The sequence below is a fragment of the Hyperolius riggenbachi genome, chromosome 6 (genome assembly GCF_040937935.1).
Source record: "Hyperolius riggenbachi isolate aHypRig1 chromosome 6, aHypRig1.pri, whole genome shotgun sequence".
Taxonomy (NCBI): domain Eukaryota; kingdom Metazoa; phylum Chordata; class Amphibia; order Anura; family Hyperoliidae; genus Hyperolius; species Hyperolius riggenbachi.
Window position 1 is genome coordinate 98370235 of NC_090651.1, and position 26109 is coordinate 98396343.

The 26109-nt window shown below is 45.5% G+C and overlaps 3 protein-coding genes across 7 annotated transcripts in view; 1 reads left to right on the forward strand and 2 right to left on the reverse strand.

The window, feature by feature from the left end:
- CEP350 (centrosomal protein 350) overlaps positions 1 to 25299 on the reverse strand; it is a 109254-nt gene extending 83955 nt beyond the window's left edge. For 3 of the 4 annotated variants that reach the window (XM_068239720.1, XM_068239721.1, XM_068239719.1), the window contains exons 1-3: positions 25215 to 25299; positions 7422 to 7504; positions 6974 to 7017 (exon numbers count right to left, since the gene is read on the reverse strand). In XM_068239720.1, coding sequence (XP_068095821.1) covers positions 6974 to 7017; positions 7422 to 7500 — 123 coding nt within the window. In that variant the 5' untranslated portion in view covers positions 7501 to 7504; positions 25215 to 25299. The remainder of the gene's footprint in view (positions 1 to 6973; positions 7018 to 7421; positions 7505 to 25214) is intronic. The other variant, XM_068239722.1, reaches the window with a different exon arrangement.
- Positions 11236 to 14328, reverse strand: LOC137521017 (uncharacterized). Its single transcript, XM_068239717.1, has 2 exons — positions 13872 to 14328; positions 11236 to 13517 (listed from the first exon to the last, which is right to left on the reverse strand). The coding sequence occupies exons 1-2, from the start codon at positions 14323 to 14325 to the stop codon at positions 11464 to 11466; spliced, it is 2508 nt and encodes an 835-aa protein (XP_068095818.1). The 5' UTR covers positions 14326 to 14328; the 3' UTR covers positions 11236 to 11463.
- A 191-nt stretch (positions 25300 to 25490) lies between the features above and the next one.
- LOC137522494 (uncharacterized) overlaps positions 25491 to 26109 on the forward strand; it is a 29163-nt gene continuing 28544 nt past the window's right edge. For both annotated transcript variants that reach the window (XM_068242563.1, XM_068242564.1), the window contains exon 1: positions 25491 to 25680. In XM_068242563.1, the coding sequence (XP_068098664.1) occupies positions 25664 to 25680 (17 nt within the window). In that variant the 5' untranslated portion in view covers positions 25491 to 25663. The remainder of the gene's footprint in view (positions 25681 to 26109) is intronic.

The window sequence follows — 26109 nt, forward strand, 5'->3', positions numbered from 1 at the left end:
CACCATGCTCCATCGTTTAGGGCCCGTTCACACTGCACGCGTTTCCAGCCGCGTTTTGGAAACGCGTGAAGGTGGCCAAAACGCACGACATCAGACATTGCATAGAGTGCAATGTCTGATGTTCACACTGCATGCGTTCCGGACCTGTGCGGTCCGGGAACGCATGCTGCACGCAGATTTTGCAAAAACGCGTGGCTGTCCCATTCACTTTTCAGTGATGGGATCAGCAACGCAACGCACACAAACGCGGATGGCCATGCGTTCGTACGCGTTGCGGTCCGCACGGCCATCCGCATTTCTGATCTGAACGGGCCCTTACACTATGTGCATCGCATATAAACTTCCATTACCCCAAGCATGCATTAAGGTGGTGTTTGCGGTAATGGGCTGATGCCCTTGTGTATGCTAGGCTACTTCTGCTGCACCGCAAGGGAATGCAAGAAGTGTGATAGTCTTCAAAGACACTTGGGGGTGGAGCTTTCTTTACCTGGCTGAGAGGAAAAAGCCCCCTGCTCTCCCCCCCGTGCTCCTCCAACCTCAGCATATACAATGCAGTGTCAGTGCTGTGGAGTCGGAGTTGTAGTCAAGACAATTTTGGGTACCCGAGTCGGAATCAGTGGTTTTATAAGCTGAGGAGTCTGAGTCAGATGATTTTTGTAACAAATCCACAGCCCTGGTAATTATTAGACTAAGGAGTCGGATCCATTTTGGATACCTGGTGTCGGAGTTCGAGTCGGAGGTTTTATAAACTGAGGAGTCGGATGATTTTTGGACCGACTCCACAGCAGAGTGTCAGCAGTGCTGAGTACTCTCACCTGCTCCAATGATGCGTCCACCTCACAGATCACTTTCTCTAGAGACCAGTGTCACAACAGACATCATCATGTGACGCATCAAGACAAGGTCGGCCACTACAGGGTTTGAGCTGTGAGGAGGATGCATCATTGGAGCCCAGCCAGAGCAGGTGAGAGCAGTCAGCACTGCACTCTATTTACAGGCGCTGGGTGAGCACAGGACGGCCCTGGGCACAGGGACAGGGGGAAGGGGGCTGCTGCAAGAGTATTGCTGCCCGGCCACCTCTTTGCACATGGGGCCGGTAGTCTCGAGCCTACAGCGCTTTGTGCAAAATCCAGCCCTGAGCCAAACTGCTCCTCCTTACTCAGTTGTCACTCTTATGAGCTACTTCTCTAAGCATTGCACAAGCTGACATTGCGGTTAGTTTGCTAGGGCATCCTCTGCTGGGGACATTGGCTATCATTCATAAAGGAGCTGTCGGTAAGGGGAATCAATGCGGCAAAACACCGCTGCCAGTATTTTATGGCCCGTACTCACGGGCTGCAGAAGTGGCCTGTCGCCAGCACACGTGAGCGTGGTAGCGACAGGCCGGCGACAGCTTCTCTCCAGGTCCCTCCGCGTACACACGCGGAAGAGGGACCAGCGGCGAGACGGAAGCTGTCGTCGACGTTCCTCCTCCCCCCGCCGGAAGCTCCATTTACCTCTATGGAGGTTGCTGTCGCTAGTCCGCGTACTCACGCGGACTAGCGACAGTTGCGGCGGAGGTGCGGCGGCGACTGTTGCCATGCGATTGAAACTTTCAATCGCATGGCGACAAGAGCGACGGGCGACAGTTCGGGGTGCGCGCGTGCAACGGCCCATACTCACTGGCGACCTGTCGCCGCAACACGCGCGCGCCGCGTGTTGAGGCGACAAAAGTCCCTCGTGAGTATGGGCCATTAGACTTCTGGGTGGGCATTCATAAAAATGTATCCATGTGCGGTAGCAGTGCGGAGATTCCCCGAACTAGGCTGGCAGTAGGTAGGCGGTAGGCTTGCGGAGACATGGAAGCTGCCAAGTTGATACATTTCTCCGTGTTCCGCTCTGCTGCAGCTGCCTGGGAGGTCTGTGTGTCTCAATTCACTTACATTGTTATCGCCACATCAGAGTGAGCGGTACTTCCCGACCTCACACCGCTTGCGGTGATCTTCATGAATTAACATTTTGCTACATTTGTTCCAAAAATCACCGCACAAGGCGGTGATTTATCACTCTGCTCGGTAGTGTCATTTTTTCATGCGGAAAGAGCCTTTATGAATGCTGACTTTGCCGAGTGTTCGGTAAAGTCAGCTGTTTTAAGCATTTCCGCATGCGGAAATGCTTTATGAATGATAGCTATTGTCTTTAAAGGACCTCTGTCGCAAAAATCTTAAAATTTTAAATACATGTAAACATATAAAAATAAGAAGTACGTTTCTTCCATAGTAAAGTGAGCCATAAAAGTAATTTATGGCTCATTTTACTCTGAAAGAAATGTACTTATTCGTATGTGTTTTACATTTTAAGATTTTCACATCAGTTCCTCTTTAAAATGTTTTTTTTTCTTCCTTGAGAATAATCTTTCTCACTGTTTAATGATGGACTTCAAATTGTTTGGAATTTCCCATATAAACCTCTCCAGATTGATAGGCAGCAATGATTGATTCGCATTGTGCATACACACCTTTGATATATGTCCCTGGATGGGGACCCGATACCCTTGGATGACATCGCTTGGTCAGACTGCACAGAGGTGAGTCAGCTGTATAGCTAACGGCGTGCTGTGTTGCTAGCGGTGGGATGATGAGCTGCAGGCGGCGTGATAAAAAGGAATCACCCACCCCTTGGGGCGAGTTTATCCTCTGGGCGAATTGCTTGCAGGAAGGGCACCTCTGTATTCATGTCTAATTTTTAGCTGAGGCATTCGTTATCAGCTGCCTCAGCTGACATATCAAGCTTTAGATCACTACTCAGATCTTGCCTTCTCAACACGGTGTGATCACACACCTGAATGCTCTAGACCAGAGTTCCCCAACCCTATCCTCAAGGCCCACCAACTGTACATGTTTTGCAGAAATTCACAAGCATTCACAGGTGAGGTAGTCAGTGTCTCAGCAGAGCAGATTAACTACCTGTGTGGATTTCCACAAAACATGCATTGTTGGTGGGCTTTGATGACGGGCTTGGGGAACACTGCTCTAGACTAGCAAACTGCTAAAACCTTTGCTTTTAGGCCCCATTCACACTAGAGCGCTTTTCAGGCATTTTCAGCATCGCTGGAAATCGCTAGCGTTTTGAAAAACTTGTGTACAATGAAAGTATATTGTAGTGTTCTCATCTAAGCGATTTGCTGAAATGCAAACTTGCAGCCTGCAGCATTTTCTGAGCGATTCTGGAGCGATTCTGCAGGCTTATATTGAACTAGAAATCACAAAACGCTAATCGCTGGAAAAACGCTCTGTATACAGTGAAAATCGATGGGAAATAGCTAGGAAAAAAACGCTAGAAAAATCGCTCAGCATTTGCGTTTAGCAATTTCTAGTGTGATTGGGGCCTTACAATGGTGGCCATACTTGCTAACAATCATTTATCAATTAAGCATTTGACTAGCAACACATGGCTGCTACTTACCCTCTTAATCTTAATTTCTATGGAAGTGGCCCCTGGCAGTCCTGCTGATCTTTCTGGTCCATAGGGTCTAATGCCTAATACACATGATGAGATTTTCTGGCAGATTTTCTGCCAAATCGACTATTTCCAGCATGTCAGATCTGATTTCTGATCCATTTTCCCTTGACTTCTATGGAAAACTGGTCGGAACTCAGATGGGACATGCTGGAAATAGTCGAGCTGGCAGTAAATCTGCCAGAAAATCTCATTGTGTGTATTAGGCATTAATCACACACCTAAATCATGCAGCTAATCTTGTCAAATTTGTCAGACATCTGATCTGCATGCTTGTTCAGAGTTTATGACAAAGTATTAGAGGCAGAAGATCAGCAGGACAGCCAGGCAATGTGCATTATTTAAAAGCAAATAGACATGTCAGCCTCCATATCCCTCTCACCTCAGGTTCCCCTGAGCCCTGCTTAGTAACAGATGATTTTTAAGTAATGATACATAAAAGCATAAGACCATAGAAGTGAAAGAGGGTGTACTTCCTCTTTCTCTAGAATGTAGACAGAGGATTTGGGAGACAGGTTTTTAATTGTATGTTATGTCAGACTATAGTTCCGCTTTGAAAGGTGCATGGCTTCAGTCTCCATAGCAATATAATCTCGCCTGCCTATTCACAACTCCCATTCTGATTATATTGCACATGTGGGGGTTTACTCCCACTGGCAGTTTTCGATTTGACCGCAGCTCTTGTTCTGCTGTAGCTCGAAACGCTAAGCCCATGCCATGCATGGCTACAGTGATTCAGCTGTGTGCTGCAGAAATCTGCAGCAAGCCATCCAGATTCGCACCCAAGTGCGATTTGGATGACAAGCCTTGTTACAGATCAGCAGCGTTTCCCTGTGCAGCTCGCAAGCAGGGAAACACTGAAAATCTGTAGCTAGTGGGAATGGGCGCTAAAAGAAAATTCCAAAGTGCCATTGAACGGGGCACTGAAGAATAATATCTGAAATTCACACATTAATGTCCATCATAAATGAAGAGTTACTATAGTTTTCAATGTTCATTCTCTAGTTGGCTGCCTATTTAAATGAATCTTTGAACTAAGAACAGGAATCAGCCCGGCTAGTAGAAGAGACTCTCTTTGGTTGTTGTAATTGTGCAAAAAAGTCTGCAGCCTACAAAGGTAGTAGACTTCCTAATTCCTCCTTTATCCCTCCACTGCCGGCCAGAACCCTCTTTGCAGCCACTCTCTCCTTGAAGACATTTTTTCAGCAAATTACCAAACTATTATCGCATGCGTAAAAATCTTAGTGAATTCAGAAAAATATCATAAATATTGCAGTGCAGTATTTTAACAGGTAACAGGTCTTCGTGAACTGAGCACAAGGTAAGGAAAAGGAACAATCACTGAGCCACTGCTTTGCTGTGCCTCATCTTTAAAGGGACTCCGAGCAGTGCAGAAACTATGGAAAGATGCACATCATTTTAAAGCTCTCTTTCTCCTCTTTCCAATGATATATAAACCGCCACCCTACGCCTTTTAGTTTTCGCTATTTTCGCGATTGAAATTGCAGCGACCGCAATTTCGATCGCGAAAATAGAGAAAACTAAAAGGCGTAGGGCAACGATGTAGGTGTCGTCAGAAAGAGGAGAAAGAGAGCTTTAAAATGATATCCATCAAGCCATAGTTATATTGTATTACACAGGGCGATTTTTTGTCAAAGTCAGCAGCTGCATTCAGCATAATGGAGCTGCTGACACTGGGGAAAGTGTCGCCCTGTGTAATACAATATAACTATGGCTTGATGGATATCATTTTAAAGCTCTCTTTCTCCTCTTTCTGACGACACCTAAATCGTTGCCCTACACCTTTTAGTTTTCTCTATTTTCGCGATCGAAATCGCGGTCGCGGCAATTTCAATCGCGAAAATAGCGAAAACTAAAAGGCGTAGGGTGGCGGTTTATATATCGTTGGAAAGAGGAGAAAGAGAGCTTTAAAATGATGTGCATCTTTCCATAGTTTCTGCACTGCTCGGAGTCCCTTTAAACTCCCTCATAGGACCTATACACACTCTAGATCAGGCATGGGCAAACTTGGCCCTCTAGATGTTAAAGAACTACAAGTCCCACAATGCATTGCAAGAGTCTGACATCCAGTCATGACTCAAAGGCAAATGCATTGTGGGACTTGTAGTTCTTTAACATCTGGAGGACATATGGAGGGCCAAGTTTGCCCATGCCTGCTCTAGATTCTCAGCCAAGAGAGGCCTGAACAGCCACCTCAGCAGAGTTCAATCTACAGGGTGGGACATTTATATGGATACACCTTAATAAAATGGGAATGATTGCCAATATTAACTTCCTGTTTGTGGCACATTAGTATATGTGAGGGGGGAAACTTTTCAAGATGGGTGGTGACCATGGAGGCCATTTTGAATCCAACTTTTGTTTTTTCAATAGGAAGAGGTTCATGTGACATCAAACTTATTGGGAATTTCACAAGAAAAACAATGGTGTGCTTGGTTTTAACGTAACTTTAATCCTTCATGAGTTATTTACACGTTTCTGACCACTTATAAAATGTGTTCAATGTGTTGCCCATTGTGTTGGATTGACAATGCAACCCTCTTCTCCCACTCTTCACACACTGATAACAACACCGCAGGAGAAATGCTAGCACAGGCTTCCAGCATCTGTAGTTTGCACTCCACCACAGCATGTGCAGGTAGTATGCCCCCCAACACAGCATGTGCTGATAGTATGCACTCCACCACAGCATGTGCAGCTATTATGCCACCAATACAGCGCAGATATCGTGACCCTAACATAGCAAGCCATATGCGAGCCATGTCGTCACCCAATAGCTTGCCAAAGCCTGCAGCACAACCCAGAAGCCAGCAAATAACTGCTTTCTGGCTTCCATGTGGAAGTTTGGTGCCAGAACTGCTATTCTATATGTGGGCCACCAATGATTCAAGATGCAGCAGACCGCATCTATAAGTAATACATTTTGTGTGTGGGGGGCCGGTAAAAAAAAGCCTCAGGGGGCCGCATTCGGCTCGCAGGCCTTAGTTTGAGGACCACTGCTGTACGCCCACCCTCACCGCATCAGCATAACCCAAACCACAGCTACTCCCACAATTGCTGGTAAAAACAGAAGGGAGAGGTTTGTAGTGGTAAAAGGAGCGTACTGCGCAGGCCCAGTATGGTCTGTGTCTGCGCAGTGTGCTCCTGGTGACATCGGTGGGTTCGAGGACACGGCAACACAGGCGCAGTGGTTTTCAGACTTTAAAGTCTGAAATTCCAGAAGTGAACCGGTGGCGGAGCCGGAGCATCGGTGAGTGACTGCACGGGCAGAGGATGTCTGTGGGGGACCATTAGAAGTCCCGGGTAAGTTCAACTCATTTTCCCCCGACCCCCCTACAGTATTCCTTTAAGCTACAGTCCTTCTACAATGCAATGTTTGCTCATGCATACAAAAGGGGAATGTTAGTGGTTGAAAACCCCCTAAAATATAACAGAGGTCACAGGCAAGACTCACAGCAGCTTTGGCACTAGAGATAGTCTTCCATGCTTTGCTGATCTCTGCCAAAAAAAAAAAAAAATATGCAACATTAATCCGTCACCCACTGCAATCCACATATACCGCATGATGATATCTGAACACCTATTTATTATTTATTATTATTATAACAGCTGTCGAAATCTGTCAATCTTCACGTTCTAAGTGTGGCATATATAGTATTGGAATGAAAAAAAGACCAAGAGACACACAGGTCCTTCCAGGAATATAGTACATTTTCTGCTAAGAAATATAACCCACAGCAATGCTAATTTGTCAATATCAAACATAAAATCAGCTAATATAAATTACAGCTGAGAGATGCAACTTTTATTTAGTTCAAGTTTACTTATCTGGTCAATGTGCTACACCTATAAGTGGAAATGCTAAAACTGCTTACGCAGAAGCAAACACAGTGTTAGCTTACCTCGAATAGTCTCCTGTGGCTGCTGATGTGCTGAGTCCTTGCAAAAGTTTCCTGTCCTCCACAAACTCTTCTCAGCCATTCATCTGTGATTAACAGAAGAAATAATGCAAGCAAATTACCAAACCTCTAGCTGTAGAAAGCAAGTCACTGTTCAACCAACCGGCAAGCCCCCCACCTTATCCCCCTCAGAAGCTCAGTGCAGGCTGAGCTGTCATGAGATCCACACGCTTGGAGGCTTTCTCCAACAGCTGCCACTGACAAGGATCAAATGTAGGCTCCCGGCGGATACTAGTAGTTTAATGAGGGCCAGTGGCCAAAATATGTTCAATATGAAAAGCTACACAGATACTTGTGCCAGTATTCAAAAATACAATCCATGAGGTAGGCGTCATGGAGGACAAAAAAAAAAAAAGTAATTGCATATGCATTGACATTTCCTACCTTGTAGCTTTAAGTAAAGGTACCCAAATATTCCTGCTGTATTTACTTAATGCAACTTATATAACAGCCAAAGTTAAAGTTATAATAAGAGTTCAGAAAAAGAAAAAACGAACATAGAACCCAGGGGATGATTAAAAGGTCATCCTGCTGGGTCAGTACTTTGTGGAACCACATTTGCATTAATTATAGCTCTTGGTTTCAATATAATAATACATTTTCCATACTGACTCAAAGAATGTAAAATGAAAGGCATTTCATCACTGTCAAAGAGTAGCAATTTTAAGCTATATTAAGATGGTGTCTGCTTTTGGGAATAAAAAGTTCCTGGCCCAGAAGCTAACACTCTGCCCTATTGGCAATCTTGGCCATCTTGGCCATTGCCGACTCGAATGAGGAGACTGGTAAAGTTTGTGTCTTACATTTATAGCAAAGCCTGTCATTGTGGCCTTTTTATTTTGTTTATTGAAGAAAAATGCACATATCAATTAAACTTGAAATATAGACCACTGGGCACTCACTACAGCTGCAATGTGCATGGTCTGCTACGGTAGTACATGATTTGCATCTGATTTGCATTCAAGGCATGTATTTAGCCCTGTGGGGCTCTGCATGCCTCTGTTGGTCTACAATTCAGTTGCAGCCTATGGCCTGGAACCCACTGAAATCAGCAAACGCGAAACGCTATCGCTAGCGTTTTGTCTGAGCGGTTTGCAAGCGGATTAATGCGCGTTTTCGGTCACGTTTTGCAACATTGTATTTTTTTGCTCAGCAGTTGCGTAGCGTTTTGATCCTGATTGGTCCTGTGAATTATTTTTCATTTTGTTACAGTGTGCTGAACCGCAAAACGCTAGCAAAACCATTCAGTTTAGGTTTTGCTGAGCGTTTCCGCTAGAGTTTCAATACTTTACATTGAAGCGCTAACGCTCCCAAAATGCTGCAGGTCCTGCGTTTGCGTTTCTGGGAAACGCAAACGCTCCTGTGGAAGTTGCCCTATCCATTAACATTAGCCCAGCGTTTTGGCAAAGTGCTAGTGTATCGCAGCGCTGCCAAAACGCTGCCAAAAGCGCTCCTGTGGGTTCCAGCCCTATGAGCGCTGTCATTTGTTTAATGTCTGTTTAAGAGAAATGTGTATACCATTTTAGGACTAGCAGCACTAGGAAAAAATCATGTTTTTACCTGTCACCGCTATCAATCAGATCAGACCCCTTTCTGCCCCAGGGCACCCAATCACCTGCCCACACCCTCAGAACGCTCTCAGACCCCAGCCCTGATCACCTCGCCAGTGCATTGCTTGCATCTATTCCCCCCTCTAATCACACCTTGAGACACCCATCAATAACCTCCTGTCACCCCCTAGCACACCTACCCATCAGATCGGGCCCTAATTTGCCCCGTGTGGGCTCCTGATCACTCGGCCAAACCCTCAGATTCCCCGCAGATCCCCTTCCAATCACCTCGCCAGTGCATTGCTTGCATCTATTCCCCCCTCTAATCACACCTTGAGACACCCATCAATCACCTCCTGTCACCCCCCTAGCACTCATATCCATCAGATCGGGCCCTAATTTGCCCCGTGTGGGCTCCTGATCACTCGGCCAAACCCTCAGATCCCCCGCAGATCCCCTTCCAATCACCTCGCCAGTGCATTGCTTGCATCTATTCCCCCCTCTAATCACACCTTGAGACACCCATCAATCACCTCCTGTCACCCCCCTAGCACTTATATCCATCAGATCAGGCCCAATACAGCCTGTCATCTAAGAGGCCACCCTGCTTATGACCGGTTCCACAAAATTCGCTCCCTCATAGACCACCTGTCATCAAAATTTGCAGATGCTTATACCCCTGAACAATCATTTTGAGGCATTTGGTTTCAAGACTACTCCTCACGGTTTTGGGCCCCTAAAATGCCAGGGCAGTATAGGAACCTCACAAGTGACCCAATTTTAGAAAAAAAGACACCCCAAGGTATTCTGTTAGGTGTATGATGAGTTCATAGAAGATTTTATTTCTTGTCAAAAGTTAGCGGAAATTGATTTTTATTGTTTTTTTTCACAAAGTGTCATTTTCCACTAACTTGTGACAAAAAATAAAATCTTCTATGAACTCACCATACACCTAACGGAATACCTTGGGGTGTCTTCTTTCTAAAATGGGGTCACTTGTGGGGTTCCTATACTGCCCTGGCATTTTAGGGGCCCTAAACCGTGAGTAGTCTAGAAACCAAATGCCTCAAAATGACCCGTGAATAGGACGTTGGGCCCCTTAGCGCACCTAGGCTGCAAAAAAGTGGCACACATGTGGTATCGCCATACTCAGGAGAAGTAGTATAATGTGTTTTGGGGTGTATTTTTACACATACCCATGCTGAGTGGGAGAAATATCTCTGTAAATGACAATTTTTTTAAACACAATTGTCCATTTACAGAGATATTTCTCCCACCTAGCATGGGTATGTGTAAAAATACACCCCAAAACACATTATACTACTTCTCCTGAGTACAGCGATACCACATGTGTGACACTTTTTTGCAGGCTAGGTGCGCTAAGGGGCCTAACGTCCTATTCACAGGTCATTTTGAGGCATTTGGTTTCTAGACTACTCCTCATGGTTTAGGGCCCCTAAAATGCCAGGGCAGTGTAGGAACCCCACAAGTGACCCCATTTTAGAAGGAAGACACCCCAAGGTATTCTGTTAGTAGTATGGTGAGTTCATAGAAGTTTTTATTTCTTTGTCACAAGTTAGCGAAAAATGACACTTTGTGAAAAAAAGAAAAATCAATTTCCGCTAACTTGTCACAAAAAATAAAGTCTTCTATGAACTCACCATACTACTAACGGAATACCTTGGGGTGTCTTCTTTCTAAAATGGGGTCACTTGTGGGGTTCCTATACTGCCCTGGCATTTTAGGGGCCCTAAACCGTGAGGAGTAGTCTAGAAAACAAATGCCTCAAAATGACCTGTGAAATCCTAAAGGTACTCATAGGACGTTGGGCCCCTTAGCGCAGTTAGGGTGCAAAAAAGTATGTGTAAAAATACACCCCAAAACACATTATACTACTTCTCCTGAGTACGGCAATACCACATGTGTGGCACTTTTTTGCAGCCTAACTGCAACTATTCAGAGAGGGGCATGGTGAGTCCATGGCAGATTTCATTTTTTTTCCCGCAAGTTAGCAGTAATGGAAACCTTTTTTTTTTTTGTCACAAAGTGTCATTTTCCGCTAACTTGAGACAAAAAAGCCAAGCTTACCTCGGGTAATGTCTTTTCCAGTAGTCCGAGTGACAGCACCCCTCCTATGAGACTTGTCTCCCTCCCAAACTTTGGACAGGAAGCTAGAAGATACAAATTTGCATAACAGGCAGGCAGGAGTAGTATATAAAGATGTTACTCACAAAAGGTATTCAGTTATAAAAAAAGACACGGACACCAAATGCTGCTGAAACGATTAATTTAATTATGCCCTTTATTAGGGTGGGCCGGAGGGGTGCTGTCACTCGGACTACTGGAAAAGACATTACCCGAGGTAAGCTTGGCTTTCCCAGAACGTCCTCCTGACAGCACCCCTCCTATGAGACGATAAACAAGAACATTATAAGTTAGGGAGGGACTACTGCCTGCAACACCTTTCTTCCGAATGCTAGATCAGTATTGGCTAATAAGTTTAGTCTATAATGTTTGACAAACGTATTTTGGCTGGACCAGGTGGCCGCTCTGCAAATCTGCTCTATCGAGGCGCCTGCCCTCTCTGCCCAAGATGTTGATACACTTCTTGTGGAGTGAGCTTTAATTGAGGTCGGTAAAGGCCTCCCTTGAGTCTGATAAGCCGCGGTGATAGTTTGTCTGATCCATCTTGCAATTGATGTCTTAGAGGCTTGCCTCCCCTTGAATTTCCCCGCAAACAGCACCAACAAGGCATCTGATCTTCTCCAAGATGCAGTCCTTTCAAGATAATGAAGGATACACCTTCTAACATCCAAACAATGAAGCTTCCTCTCCTTTTCATTAGTTGGTTTATCACAGAATGATGGCAGAAAGATCTCCTGAGATCGATGAAACTTTGAAGTCACTTTAGGAAGGAATGCAAAGTCTGGACGTAGAGTAATCCTATCCTCCGAGATGGTACAATAAGGTGGCTTAATGGATAAGGCCTGAAGTTCGCTGACTCTCCTGGCTGTGGTGATTGCCAGAAGAAAGGCCGTTTTCAACGTCAGAAATTTATCTGGAATCTGATCCAGAGGCTCAAAGGGATGTTCACAAAGACTCTGTAACACCACATTCAAGTCCCAAGGGGGCACCTTAGATATCACCACAGGCCTGAGACGTTTAATTCCCTGAAAAAAACGAAGAAAAAACTCCTCCTGAGCTAATCTTCTCTCTAAATATACACTCAAAGCTGCTGTCTGAACTTTAAGAGTGCTGGAACTTAACCCCATCTGAAATCCATCCTGAAGAAATTCCAGAGCTGAGGCGGAAAGTCTAGAATCCTTCTCTTTCCTTGTACACCATTCACAGTAAATTTTCCATGTCTTCTGATAAATCTGCCTCGTCACCTTCTTGCGGGATTGTATTAACGTTTCAGAAAGTTTATCCGAAAACCCCTTTGATTTCAGGATTCCCCACTCAATCTCCATGCTGAAAGGTGAAGACGCTTGAAGTCCGGGTGAAGAACTGGGCCCTGCGACAACAAATCTGTTCTGACTGGTAACATTATTGGTTGACACATCGCTAAATTCTGTAACAGAGCAAACCACGGTCTTTTCGGCCAGAAAGGTACTATGAGAATTACTTGTGCTCTGTCCTGCATAATCTTGTTCAGAACCCTTGATATCAGAGGTATTGGGGGGAATGCATACATCAGGTTCAACCGCCACTCTATCGAGAAAGCGTCTATTTCCCACGGATTGTCCTTTGGATACAGGGAGCAAAACTTTAGACACTTTGAATTTTGTCTCCTTGCGAATAAGTCTACTGCAGGGGTGCCCCATGCCTGGCTGATCTGAACAAATACTTCTGGATTCAGAGACCATTCGTCTTGTAATATCGCTGACCTGCTGAGATAGTCTGCCACAACATTGCAAGTCCCCTTCAAATGAACTGCTCTGACGGATGTTAAGTTGCTCTCTGCCCAATGCAGAATCCTTGCTGTCTGAGACCACAACCGACGACTTCTTGTTCCTCCCTGATGATTCAGGTAAGCCACTACACTGCTGTTGTCGGACCTGATCAGGACATGACACTGATTGATTTGATCCTTGAAGAATTGAAGGCTTCTCCATACTGCTTCCAGTTCTCTGCTGTTGGAGGATCTTATTGCCATAGCCCTGGACCACTGCCCTTGTGCTGGTAGAGAGTCCATGTGAGCGCCCCACCCCCACGTACTGGCATCCGTCGTTATGATTCTTTGTACTGGAAAAAACCACATGCGGCCTTCCGATAGGTGAGACAGTTCCTGCCACCAGTTTAACGACACTTTCACACCGTATGGGATCAGAATCTTCCTTTCTAGTGCTGAAATGTTCCTGTTCCAGCTCCTTAGTATCCACAACTGCAGGTTCCTGGCATGGAATTGACCCCATTGTACTGCAGGGAAGACTGAGCTTAACAGACCGAGAAGTGCCATGGCTTTTCTTATACTGATGGACCTTGATTTCTGAAAAGAAAGAACAGAATTAAGTACTGCCGAAACTTTTCTTTCTGGGAGAAATACTCTTTGCTGGCGGGAGGAAAAAATAAACCCCAGATATTCCATAGATTGGCTGGGTATTAGCGCCGATTTTGACCAGTTAATTAACCAGCCTAAAGACTCTAGACTATCAATGCATATCTTAACCTGATCACTTACAGACTGTAAAGAATTACCCCAAATCAATAAATCATCTAGGTAAGCAATGATGTTAATGGATCTACACCTCAAGACTGCCAAAACTTCTGCCATCACCTTTGTGAACAGCCAAGGTGATGAAGCTAGCCCAAAAGGTAACACATTAAATTGGAAATGTCTTACCTCTTCTTGTAGGTGAATTGCAAATCTTAGGAATTGCTGGGACTCTAGATGAACTGGTACATGCAGGTAGGCATCTTTGAGGTCCAGAGAAGCTAGAAAACAGTCTTTTTGCAACAGGGTTATTACAGACTTCACATTGTCCATTCGAAACTTCCTGTATTTTACGGCCCTGTTCAACCCCTTTAAATTTAGAATAAATCTGAAGGCTCCCTGAGGCTTTTTTATCAGAAAAACTGGTGAGTAGAACCCTTGGCCTCTCTGGCAGGATGGTACCTCTCGGATCACTCTTTTTTCCAGAAGGGAAGCAACCTCCTCCTGTAATGCCTTCCTTTGGTCTGGTGATTTTGGCTGTGGAGTTACCACATACTGCAGGGGTGGGGGATACTCGAATTCTATCTTGTAACCTTCCAACACTATTTTCAAGAGCCACTGACTTGTGAACCGCTGGCACCATGTTTCGTAGTAGTGGGAAAGCCTTCCCCCTACTGGAATACTGGCGTCATTGCTTATTGGGTTGGTTGGACCGGGGAAAAAGAGCCTTCCCTTTTTGGTTTCTATTTGGAATCCACTTCTTTTTAGGTGGGATCTTTGCCTCAGGTTCCTTGTTGCCGCTGCGAGCTGGGCCCCTGTACTGAAAAGCTCTCTTTTTGGTCGGAAAATTTTTCTTATAATCTGAGGTTCTCTCTAGCGTCTGGTCTAGCTTTGAACCAAATAACAGTTCACCTTCACAGGGCAAACCACACAACTTGGAGCGAGACGAATTGTCCCCCTGCCATGTTTTTACCCATATACCTCTCCTTGCCGAGTTGACAAGGGCAGTTGTTCTGGCCGTTAATTTAACCGTATCATCCGCTGCATCAGTTAAGTAATTAGTAGCGTTAAACAAATCTGGAAAGTCCTATAAAATTTCTTCTCTGGGCACCCCCGAAGCTATCTTAGACTGAGTCTGCGTGAGCCAAGCTTTAAGGGATCGTCCCACTGCCGTGGATGCCACTGCTGGTTTAAATGTTAAAGATGCTGACTCCCAAGCTCTACGCAACAGATTGTCCATCTTTTTATCAATGGGGTCTTTTAAATTCCCAAAGTTCTCAAACTGCAAATCGGATTTTCTCGACACCCTTGAAAACGACGGGTCCAGTTTGGGAACCGGACCCCAGAATTTTTGATCTTCCGGACTGAAAGGATAACGACGAGAAAGAGACTTGGGCCAAAATGCCCTCCTTTCAGGGTCATCCCACTCCTTCCCAATCATTGACTTTAGAGAGGAATGGACTGGGATGAAACAATTCTGGGGTTCCGCCAAACTCACGTACATCTGATCCAAGGGGGTCAAAGATTTCCGCTCCACTGTTATCCCCATAGTATTTTGCATTGCCGACAACAAGTCTTTCATTAAGTTGGGTGCGAAAGCAAACTTCTGAGTAACCTCTGGGTTTTCCTCCTCCTCCCCAGAAATCTCCTCCAAAGATGAAATCTCTCCTTCCTCTCCAGATAAATCTGAATCCCCTGATTCATTATCCTTTCTTTTACGTTTAGCTGCAACTTGATGAGGTGAAGCCTCTAACTGACTGTGCCCCTCAATCACCGGGGCTGGTAAGGGAGCAGGCACAGTATCAGCAGCAGAAGTAGAAGGAACTGTAGATTCCGCCATTGCTGAATCCTTTATCTCTTTAATGGCCGAGGCCATCTCAGACCGCATCCATCCCATCAAGTCCTTAAATACCACTGGGGATTCCTCCTTTACCACCTTCTCTCTACAAGACTGGCACAGTTTCTTCGTAGAGGAAGAATAGAAGCGAGAGTTGCACATAACACAGCGTTTCTCAGTTCTACCAGAAGATTGTCCCCCTTGACCTTGCTGAGACACAGCCTTGTCTTTGTCTTTATCACCTTTTGGGGCTTTAGGCTAAAAAGAAATAAAGACAGACTGTCAGCCTTACAAGGTGGACCTATGATTACAAATCAACTCCCTCAAAGTCTGAAAAATTACAGCTCACCAGAGAGGGGATAGCGCCAGACTCCGCAGAAGTCAGAGGAGAAGGGCCTACAGCGTCCTCCATGATCACCGACAGCAATGGTGATCGTGGCTAACATTCACATATATATACCCCTGTTAATTACCTGCAGCTGAAGTCAATCTTAACACCGCCGCGGCCCCTGCCGCTATGCCGTCAGCTGACTCGTCATGCGGGACGCATGCGCATGACGTCACTTCCACCCGGAACTTCCGGTTTCGCGCTCCTGCCGCCATAAAGCTTCCGCATCTCTAGGAGAAGCCTCCTCCACGCTGTGCGCTGGACCAGCTGAGTCCCCTGCTCAGCCTTACTATGCCCGCGCTGCACGCTGCACTCGCCGCCTGACGTAGTAGCACCTGGAGACCTCTCAAAGCGTCCCGTCCGGGACAGGAAAAACAACTGAATACCTTTTGTGAGTAACATCTTTATATACTACTCCTGCCTGCCTGTTATGCAAATTTGTATCTTCTAGCTTCCTGTCCAAAGTTTGGGAGGGAGACAAGTCTCATAGGAGGGGTGCTGTCAGGAGGACGTTCTGGGAAATAAAATCTATGAACTCACCATGCATCTTAGTGAATACTTTGGGAGGTCTTCTTTCCAAAATGGGGTCATTTGGGGGGTATTTATACTATCCTGGAATTTTAGCACCTTATGAAACATGACAGGTGCTTAGAAAAGTCGGAGATGCTTCAAAATGGGAAAATTCACTTTTTGCACCAGTTTGTAAACGCTGTAACTTTTACCCAATCCAATAAATATACACTGGATGGTTTTTTTTTTTTTTTTGTTTTTTTTTAAATCAAAGACATGTAGCACAATAAATTTGGACAAAAATGTATACAGAAATTTTACTTCATTTGACAAATTTTATCACTGAGGCTGGTTTCACAGTGGGACGTTACAGGCGCACGTTAGAGCAGCCTGTAACGCAGCCCACCGCACAGTAATGAAAAATCAATGGGGCTGTTCACAGTGCGGACGTTGCGTTACATTGTAACGCTGCGTCACAAGACAACGTACTGCATGCAGTACTTTGGACGCGGCTGAGCCGCGTTAGACTGCTTGCACATGCTCAGTAATGTGGGGGAGGAGCGGAGAGCGGCCAGGCACATGGCTAATTAATATTCACTGCACGTTATGACGTGCAGTGTTTACTTCCTGGAGCAGCCGCTCTGTGCGGCGATTGGCCGGCGGGACCACGTGATGCCGCATGCGCACAAGAGTGCGCATCACGGCATCACTGACGCCAGAGTGAGCTGCACAACGCGGCTCACTCTGACGTTCAGATCCAGCACCACCAGGCGTTCCGTTAGGGGGACGTTATGCGACCTTAATGCCCCTCTAACGCAACGTCCTGGTGTGAAATTAGCCTGAAAGTTAAAAAAAATGTTTTTTTGGACAAAATTCATGTCTTTGATGAATATAATAAAAACTAAAAATCGCAGCAGCAATCAAATAGCACCAACAGAAAGCTGTATTAGTAACAAGAAAAGGAGGTAAAATTCATTTAGATGGTAGGTTGTATGGCTGAGCAATAAACCGTGAAAGCTGCAGTGGTCTGAATGGGAGAAAAGGATCTGGTCCTTAAAGTGAACCTAAAGTCAGGAAGAAAAAATGAGTTTAACTCACCTGGGGCTTCCCTCAGCCCCCTGAAGCTGATCGGTGCCCACGCTGACTTCATCAGATGTCCCTGGACCGGCCGGCAGCGGCTTCCGGTTTCGCCGTCACCGGCCAACAGGCTGGGAACGCAAGTGATTCTTCGCGTTCCCAGCTAGAATAGCGCCCCCTATGCTGCTATTGCGGCCTCCCTATGCTTCAATAGCAGCATAGGAGGCGATATTCTGGCTGGGAACGCGAAGAATCACTCGCGTTCCCAGCCTGTCGGCCGGTGACGGCGAAAGCGGAAGTCGCTGCCGGCCGGTCCAGGGACATCTGATGGAGTCAGCGTGGGCACCGATCAGCTTCAGGGGGCTGAGGGAAGCCCCAGGTGAGTTAAACTCATTTTTTCTTCCTGACTTTAGGTTCACTTTAAGGGGTAGAAAGACTGTGGTCCTCAAGTGGTTAATTGAGGGAATTCCTACAATCCTTTTAGCATAGCCTTAGAAAAAAAAAAAAAAAAAGAACACTAAAATCATCACATGAAGACTTTTCTTCAGACATGACAAATGCCCACAACCATTAGAAAGACTAATTTCAGCAAAGCAATTTTTCACTGATCACACAAGTGCTGGTCTCCCCCTTTTCATATTTTATGAAATTGCTGCGTTTTTTTCCTTGATTCTCTTTCAAGTGAATGAGAATGCGTTTTCAAAACAAAAACCCAGCCAGTGTGGATCAGCACTGAAGTGTAAACGTGCATACACCATTAGTCGCCTGTCAGGCTCTCGCTTTATTCTGCAGGTGGCACTGCGAGACACAAGGCTTCCAGAGGGAGAGGTAAGGAGAATAATAATGCAGGGCTGTGGAGTCGGATTCGAGGAGTCAGAGTCACAGCAATATTGGGTACCTGGAGTCGGAGTCAGTGGTTTCATAAACTTAGGAGTCTGATGATTTTTTTTAACCAAATCCATAGCCCTGGAATAATGTACTCAGGGATCATTGTCATTTAACCTCCCTGGCGGTACAATTCTGTCTGGCATTAGAAGTCAAAAGCGGTACAATTTTATCAAGAATTTTAGGGCCTCCGATTCTTAAGTTATAACTCACCAAAATAGGTCAGAATAAAAGCCTGGTAGACATTTTACATATAAATAAAAGACTGCGTATGTCCAGGCAGGCAGGCAGGCAGGCCTGCGCACGTCCAGGCAGGCGGGCGGGCCTGCGCGCGCACGTCCAGGCAGGCGGGCCTGCGCGCACACGTCCAGGCAGGCCTGCGCGCACACGTCCAGGCAGGCCTGCGCGCACACGTCCAGGCAGGCCTGCGCGCGCACGTCCACACGGGCCTGCGCGCGCACGTCCACACGGGCCTGCGCGCGCACGTCCACACGGGCCTGCGCGCGCACCTCCACACAGACATACATTCATTCAGTACAGACCAAAAGTTTGGACACAGACATCTCATTCAAAGACTTTTCTTTATTTTCAGGACTGTAAACATTGTAGATTCACACTAAAGGCATCCAAACTATGAATTAACACATGTGGAAGTATAGTACATAACCAAAAAGTGTGAAACAACTGAAAATATGTCATATTCTAGGTTCTTCGAAGTAGCCACCTTTTGCTTTGATTACTGCTTTGCACACTCTTGGCATTCTCTTGATGAGCTTCAAGAGGTAATCACCTGATATGGTCTTCAAACAGTCTTGAAGCAGTTCCCAGAGATGCTTAGCACTTGTTGGCCTTTTTGCCTTTACTCTGCGGTGCAGCTCAACCCAAACCATCTCGATTGGGTTCAGGTCTGGTGACTGTGGAGGCCCGGTCATCTGGCGCACCCCATCACTCTCCTTCCTGGTCAAATAGCCCTTACACATCCTGGAGGTGTGTTTGGGGTCATTGCCCTGTTGAAAAATAAATGATGGTCCAACTAAACGCAAACCGGATGGAATAGCATGCCGCTGCAAGATGCTGTGGTAGCCATGCTGGTTCAGTATGCCTTCAATTTTGAATAAATCATCAACAGTGTCATCAGCAAAGCACCCCCACACCATCACACCACCTCCTCCATGCTTCACGGTGGGAACCAGGTATGTAGAGACCATCCGTTCACCTTTTCTGCGTCGCACAAAGACACGGATGTTGGAACCAAAGATCTCAAATTTGGACTCATCAGACCGAAGCACAGATTTGCACTGGTCTAATGCCCATTCCTTGTGTTCTTTAGCCCAAAAAAGTTTCTTCTGCTTGTTGGCTGTCCTTAGCAGTGGTTTCCTAGCAGATATTCTACCATGAAGGCCTGATTCACACACAGTCTCCTCTTTACAGTTGTTCTAGAGATGTGTCTGCTGCTAGAACTCTGTGTGGCATTGACCTGGTCTCTGATCTGAGCTACTGTTAACCTGCGATTTATGAGGCTGGTGACTCGGATGAACTTATCCTCCGCAGCAGAGGTGACTCTTGGTCTTCCTTTCCTGGGGCGGTCCGCATGTGAGCCGGTTTCTTTTTAGCGTTTGATGGTTTTTGAGACTGCAATTGGGGACACTTTCAAAGTTTTCCCAATTTTTCAGACTGACTGACCTTCATTTCTTAAAGTAATGAATCTACAATGTTCATAGTCATGAAAATAAAGAAAACTCTTTGGGCTTGATTCACAAAGCCGTGCTAACTGTTTAGCACGGGTGTGCTAAACAGTTAGCACGTGAAGTGCCATTCGCGGACATTTGCACACGCAAAAGTACGCGATTGCGCGAATCGCGGCAATTTGCGCGCTCAAAAGTCAGCGAACGGCACTTCACGTGCTACCTGTTTAGCACACCCGTGCTAAACAGTTAGCACGGCTTTGTGAATCAAGCCCTTTGAATGAGAAGGTGTGTCCAGGGACTCCTGCCTCTTTCCCCGCAGCAGCTGCACTTGCCAATCACGTTAGGGACTCCTGCCTGGAGGTAAACATGCCGCCGCTCCCGATCACATGGGCTGCCGGGTCCCCGCAAGATTACTGGAGATATTGGGATCCCGGCGGCCGCACAATACCTGCAGCAGTTGGGGAAGAGAGGCAGGAGTCCCGCTGAGCGGCACCGATCGGCGTGCGGGACTTCTGCTAGCAGGCAGACAGCCCTTTTCACTGCCCCAACCTGAGCTCGGGATTACCGCTCATAGCTGTCTTTTCCTACCTCGAGCTCAGGTAGGGGGTTACCGCCAAGGAGGTTAAAGATCCAGTATGAGTAAATCGGTGCACTAGTGACTAGTCAAAGTCCAAGCTGCTGGTAAACTTTCCTGAAATCTATTGCTATTTTCGAGGGAAATGTTTTTATGAATGTGCAGATAGCGGATTTCATAAACACCAACATGAAACCTAGCTTGTCAGAAAGATGGGTGGGGGCTGCCTTCATAAGCAGTAAAATAACTCCCTTTTTAACTTTCTCCTAATCCTTCATATAAGTGCTGCTACATGAAAGAGACATACTTGTAAATTGACCTTCATTATGAAAAGGTAAAAAAGTCATGCTTATGTTTAACCTATGACGAAAGATTGACCAATATGCAGGTCTTTAAACTATTACATATTGAGTGAAGTTTGAGGTGACCTTCCATAAGGTGTAAAACACTCATTTGGGATTACTTTGTAGAAATGGTTTATGTATAAATGTAGTGGTGAAGCACTCTCAGGTTTAGGGAATTACACCATCCAAGTGCCAAATATGTTCACATTGCACCAGATGCACAACAGTGCATTCACAGCATAACCTCTCAGTATACACTGTGGTCCGCAGTGTCAGCGCCTTGTTCTCAATACACATTATTGTGAAAAAGGCATCCTTTCCCAATGCCTAACCCCAGCCAACCCCCTCTTGCAATTAATTTTCCATAAAATGTTAAAAGCCTTAAGGCTCAAGGTCCGTACACACGCCGGACTGGAGGCAACGACGGGTCCGTCGTCACCTTCCGCTGGGTGGGCGTTCCAACGACAGTCCGGCGTGTGTACGCACTGTCGGCGGACTGATACGGCTGTTTGAGCGATCCGCCGGGCGGATCGCTCAGAAACAGCCGTATCAGTCTGCAGACAGACTGTACACACGCTGGACTGTCGTAGGAACGCCCACCCGGTGGAAGGTGACGACGAACCCGTAGTTGCCTCCAGTCCGGCGTGTGTACGGACCTTTATACACACATCAGACCATAGTCTTTGGAAAATGAAAGATCACAAACCAATTTTACCCCCTTCCATGTAGTATGAGAGCCATACCTACACAGTCTATTCTATGGAGCTGAACTCCCCATCAGATACAAAGCTTTGCAAGATGCTGCACACAAAGATGCTGTAGACATTCAAAAGATCAATATCTGCAAAATGCATTCATAAGGCTCATACACACATCAGACTATAGTCTTTGGAAAATGAAAGATCACAGACCAATCTTACCACCCTTCATGTAGTATGAGAGCCATACTCTACACAGTCTTTTCTATGGAGCTGAACTCCACATCAGAAAAAAAATCTTTGCAAGATGCTGCACACACAGATGCTGTACAGACACAAAAGATCAGTATCTGCAAAAGATCTGTTCCTGCCAAAAATCCATTCTTGCAAATTGCAATGATAGTCTATGAGATCTGCAGATCATCATACACACATGATTTAACTGACATTCATCTGCAGATCAAGCAATCATCTGCAGATCTGAAAATCCATCCTGGTGGATCTGATCTACAGATGAATGTCAGTTAAATCATGTGTGTATGATTATCTGCAGATCTCATAGACTATCATTGCAATTTGCAGGAATGGATTTTTGGCAGGAACAGATCTTTTGCAGATACTGATCTTTTGTGTCTGTACAGCATCTGTGTGTGCAGCATCTTGCAAAGATTTTTTTCTGATGTGGAGTTCAGCTCCATAGAAAAGACTGTGTAGAGTATGGCTCTCATACTACATGAAGGGTGGTAAGATTGGTCTGTGATCTTTCATTTTCAAAAGACTATGGTCTGATGTGTGTATGGGGCCTCAGTCTATGAGATCTGCAGATCCTCATACACACCTTGTTTAACAGACATTCATCTGCAGATCAGATCCACCAGGATGGATTTTCAGATCTGCAGACGAATGACAGTTAAACAAGGTGTGTATGGTGATCTGCAGATCTCATAGACTATGAATGAAATTTGCAGGAACGGATCTTTGGCAGGAACGGATCTTTTGTGTCTGTACAGCATCTGTGTGTGCAGCATCTTGCAAAGATTTTTTTCTGCTGGGGAGTTCAGCTCCATAGAAAAGACTGTGAAGGTATGGCTCTCATACTACACGGAAGGGGGTAAAATTGGTCTGTGATCTTTCATTTTCAAAAAGACTATGGTCTGATGTGTGTATGTGGCCTTAGACTGCTAACCTTACCATCCTTCTCCTTTCACTTTATTCGCTCCCTGAATCCAAATCTTCTAAGGCTTGTTTCTACTATTTCTGAATACGCCGTGTATCCCTGCATGCGAGCTGCATGTTGAAAAGCTGCATATGCAGACACGGACGTTGCGATTCTGGATGGCATGACGCAGTATTTCGTAGCGCGCATCAGAATCCCTATAGCTGTGCATGACACGGCTATATCGATTCGGCTTCGAGGCAGCATAGGTGCCGCATCGGAATCGGACGCGGCTCCCAGTGGAAATAGGCCCCTAACCGCCCCCTAAACTATCCACTTTATGCCGAACCTTAACAGGTACTCAACTTCACTGGCTTTAGTGGCATTTTGGCTTACACACCCAATTGAAACAAATATCAACTTTTCATTCATACAACTGTGAACATCTGGGCACATTTCATCCAATTAGTACATCTGAAAAGCTCTAAGTACAGTATTGTTTTCACCTACTGCTGTATTGATTAAAAATGCTTGTAAGCAATTCTGCAAAAATAAGTAAAAACACAGATGTTCTCACAACAGCAGTACTGAACTGTGTTAGGCACAGTGCACACCAAAAACCTCTAGCAGATCTGCAAAACGCTAGAGGTTTTTGAAGCAGATAGAGCGATTCTAGGCATGTTTTCTAAACGATTCTAGGCATGTTTTCTAAACATTTTCTAAACATGTTTTCTAAACATGCCTAGCGTTCTTTTGGAGTGTTTTTGTGTAGCAGATTACAAATATTGTTACAGTAAAAGCTGTTACTGAACAGCTTCTGTAATAAAAACCTATCTGATCTAGCGTTTTTCCACTTTCCTATACTTTAATATTAAGGCAGAAACGTCTCACAAATCTAAAAAATGCCGCAGCCCCGAGTTTGCGTTTGTGGAAAAAATGAGCCGCTCTGGTGTGCACCATCCCATTCACTTTCATTAGCCAAGCGGTTTTCCCCTGCAAGCGTTTAAAAAAAACGCATCAGAACCGCTCTGGTGTGCACCAGCCCTTAGTCAGTGGGGATGGTCAATGAGATACAAATAATTTAAAGTTGATACAGCATTATACAACTTTATGCAGCTTGAAAAAGAACCCATCCAATACTGCTGAGGTAAAAACTTGAACGGTCCATTTTGAAAGCTGTATAATTTTGCATAGTTCTGCATGAACTCGAAATTATTTGCATCTCACTGACCATGCCCATTAGCCACCATCAATGCAAAAAGGTTTAAATAAAGGATATCGTTTATCTGTGAGCTCAATTCATTAATGGATCAAGTTTTGGGGAAAAAACTTTTGGGATTTTGCAAAGTCTCATACACAAAAAGGATTTTTTTTTCATGTTCTGCGGTTCTCTGTCAGGACTCAGACTCACAGCTGTGTACTTTAGCCACATACAGCTGTGAGTGCAGCCAGAGACGGAGGGAACTGCCAAACGTACAGTAACAGAAGAAGTCTCACAAGACTTTGCATCTATCTAGACTTTAGGGGAGAAAAAAAAAGTGACCCATAATGCACAGCGAATGACAGACTTCCATCTCATCTGCTTCAGTTCCTAAACAGCTGGAGGATCAACCAGGTAAATGTAACACTGGCAAGATGCTTCAGCAAATACAGAGGGTGGATTCACACAAGGACAAAAACTCACATTACATCACAACTCACATTACATCACACATACTTAAGTAACAGCTAATACACGTCAATGTAGATTAACACATTCATGCATACGTCATTTTGGCACAAATTTCAGCAGCTAATTACTGCTGTACCAGAAAAATTCATACCAGACATTCATAGAAATCGTAAAAACCTTCATTCACAGAACTGCATTTAACACAAATATCTTTGGCATGTCTGCATATAATCAACTACATTCACTTATAATAGCACTGCAGTGAGTCATGAGGCAGGAATACAAGCCGCCTGAAAACATAAACAAATGTAAATATAACCATGTAAACAAACACAAAGCTATCCAAGTTCCATTCCTTTGCTAACAACACGACAAAAGTACAGAAAAAAAGTCTTCTATTCCAATACACATTCAAACATTTTCTAATTCCAGAGTTATGCCTGTATCTGATCATCTTCCACATTCTGCTATATGGACTGACTCCATTCTACTAGCATATCAGTATGGGGGTTGGTGCACTCTATTTCAGTAAGAGCATCTTTTCCTCAACAGATTATGTCCAAAGGCACCTTAGGGCTTCTGAATTTCACAAGCCTCCCAATGTTCAATCATCCATGACTGTGAATCCACCTCGAGTTATCAGCGGGCATTACCCGTTCTACACAGATCATAAAGAGCTAGTGTGCCCCATATAGTCACTGACCTCCTGCCCGCTTCACCAGAGCTCCAGACCCACTTCTATCCTCTTCTCCTCCAGATACTAAACTACTTCCGCTTCCGGGGCCGCCTGCTACCTCCTATTGGTTGCCGCTCAGGGGAGGATAGCAGCGTTCTGCAACAGAATCTACTGCAGCGCCAAAGAGGGCGGGAAGGGGAGAAAGTGAAATCTCGCGAGATCCGTCTCAGCTCCGTTTGCGTTCCATCGCGGTTAGGCCAGGCTGTCTGTCAGTCTGTCGGCCACACCCACCGCCTCCTGGCTGTGAAGAGATGCTTACGTAATGTGGTGCCTCTCCAACAAAAAAGTGAAATGAAAAGTGAAAATGAAATGAAATAGATGCTGGTATCATAAGTGTGGCATCTTAAAAGCACTAACCATGAAAAGCGAAATTCAGTGATACTGATAGCTGAGGAACTGAAAGTGAACCCAGGCGGATGAAAAACAAAAATGGGTACTTTTCCATTAAACGGGCACAAGTGTAATAGGGTAAAGTAATCAGGGACGGATCTAGGGGGGGCAAGCGGGTATCTTGCCCCAGGCGCAGTTTGTTGAATTCTTAAAAAGGTGGCAAAATGAATGGCAGTTTAGGCGCCAAAACCTGACCTTTAGGCGCCAAAACCTGACCTTGCCCCAGGCGCAACTTGGTCTTGATCCGTCCCTGAAAGTAATGTGTTCTGTGAGCCCGTTAGCCGCCAACTTTAATAGGGCAAAGTAATGTTTTCTGTGAGCCCGTTAGCCGCCCGCAATTTTAATAGGGCAATGTAACAGATGAAGCCGCTGGCTTCGGTTCTGCCTCCTCTCCTCCCCCTGCCTCTCTCCTACAGAACACTGGCAGCCGCGGGACACAGAGTCGTTCGTTGCGGCCGTTCGGTCTTGCAGA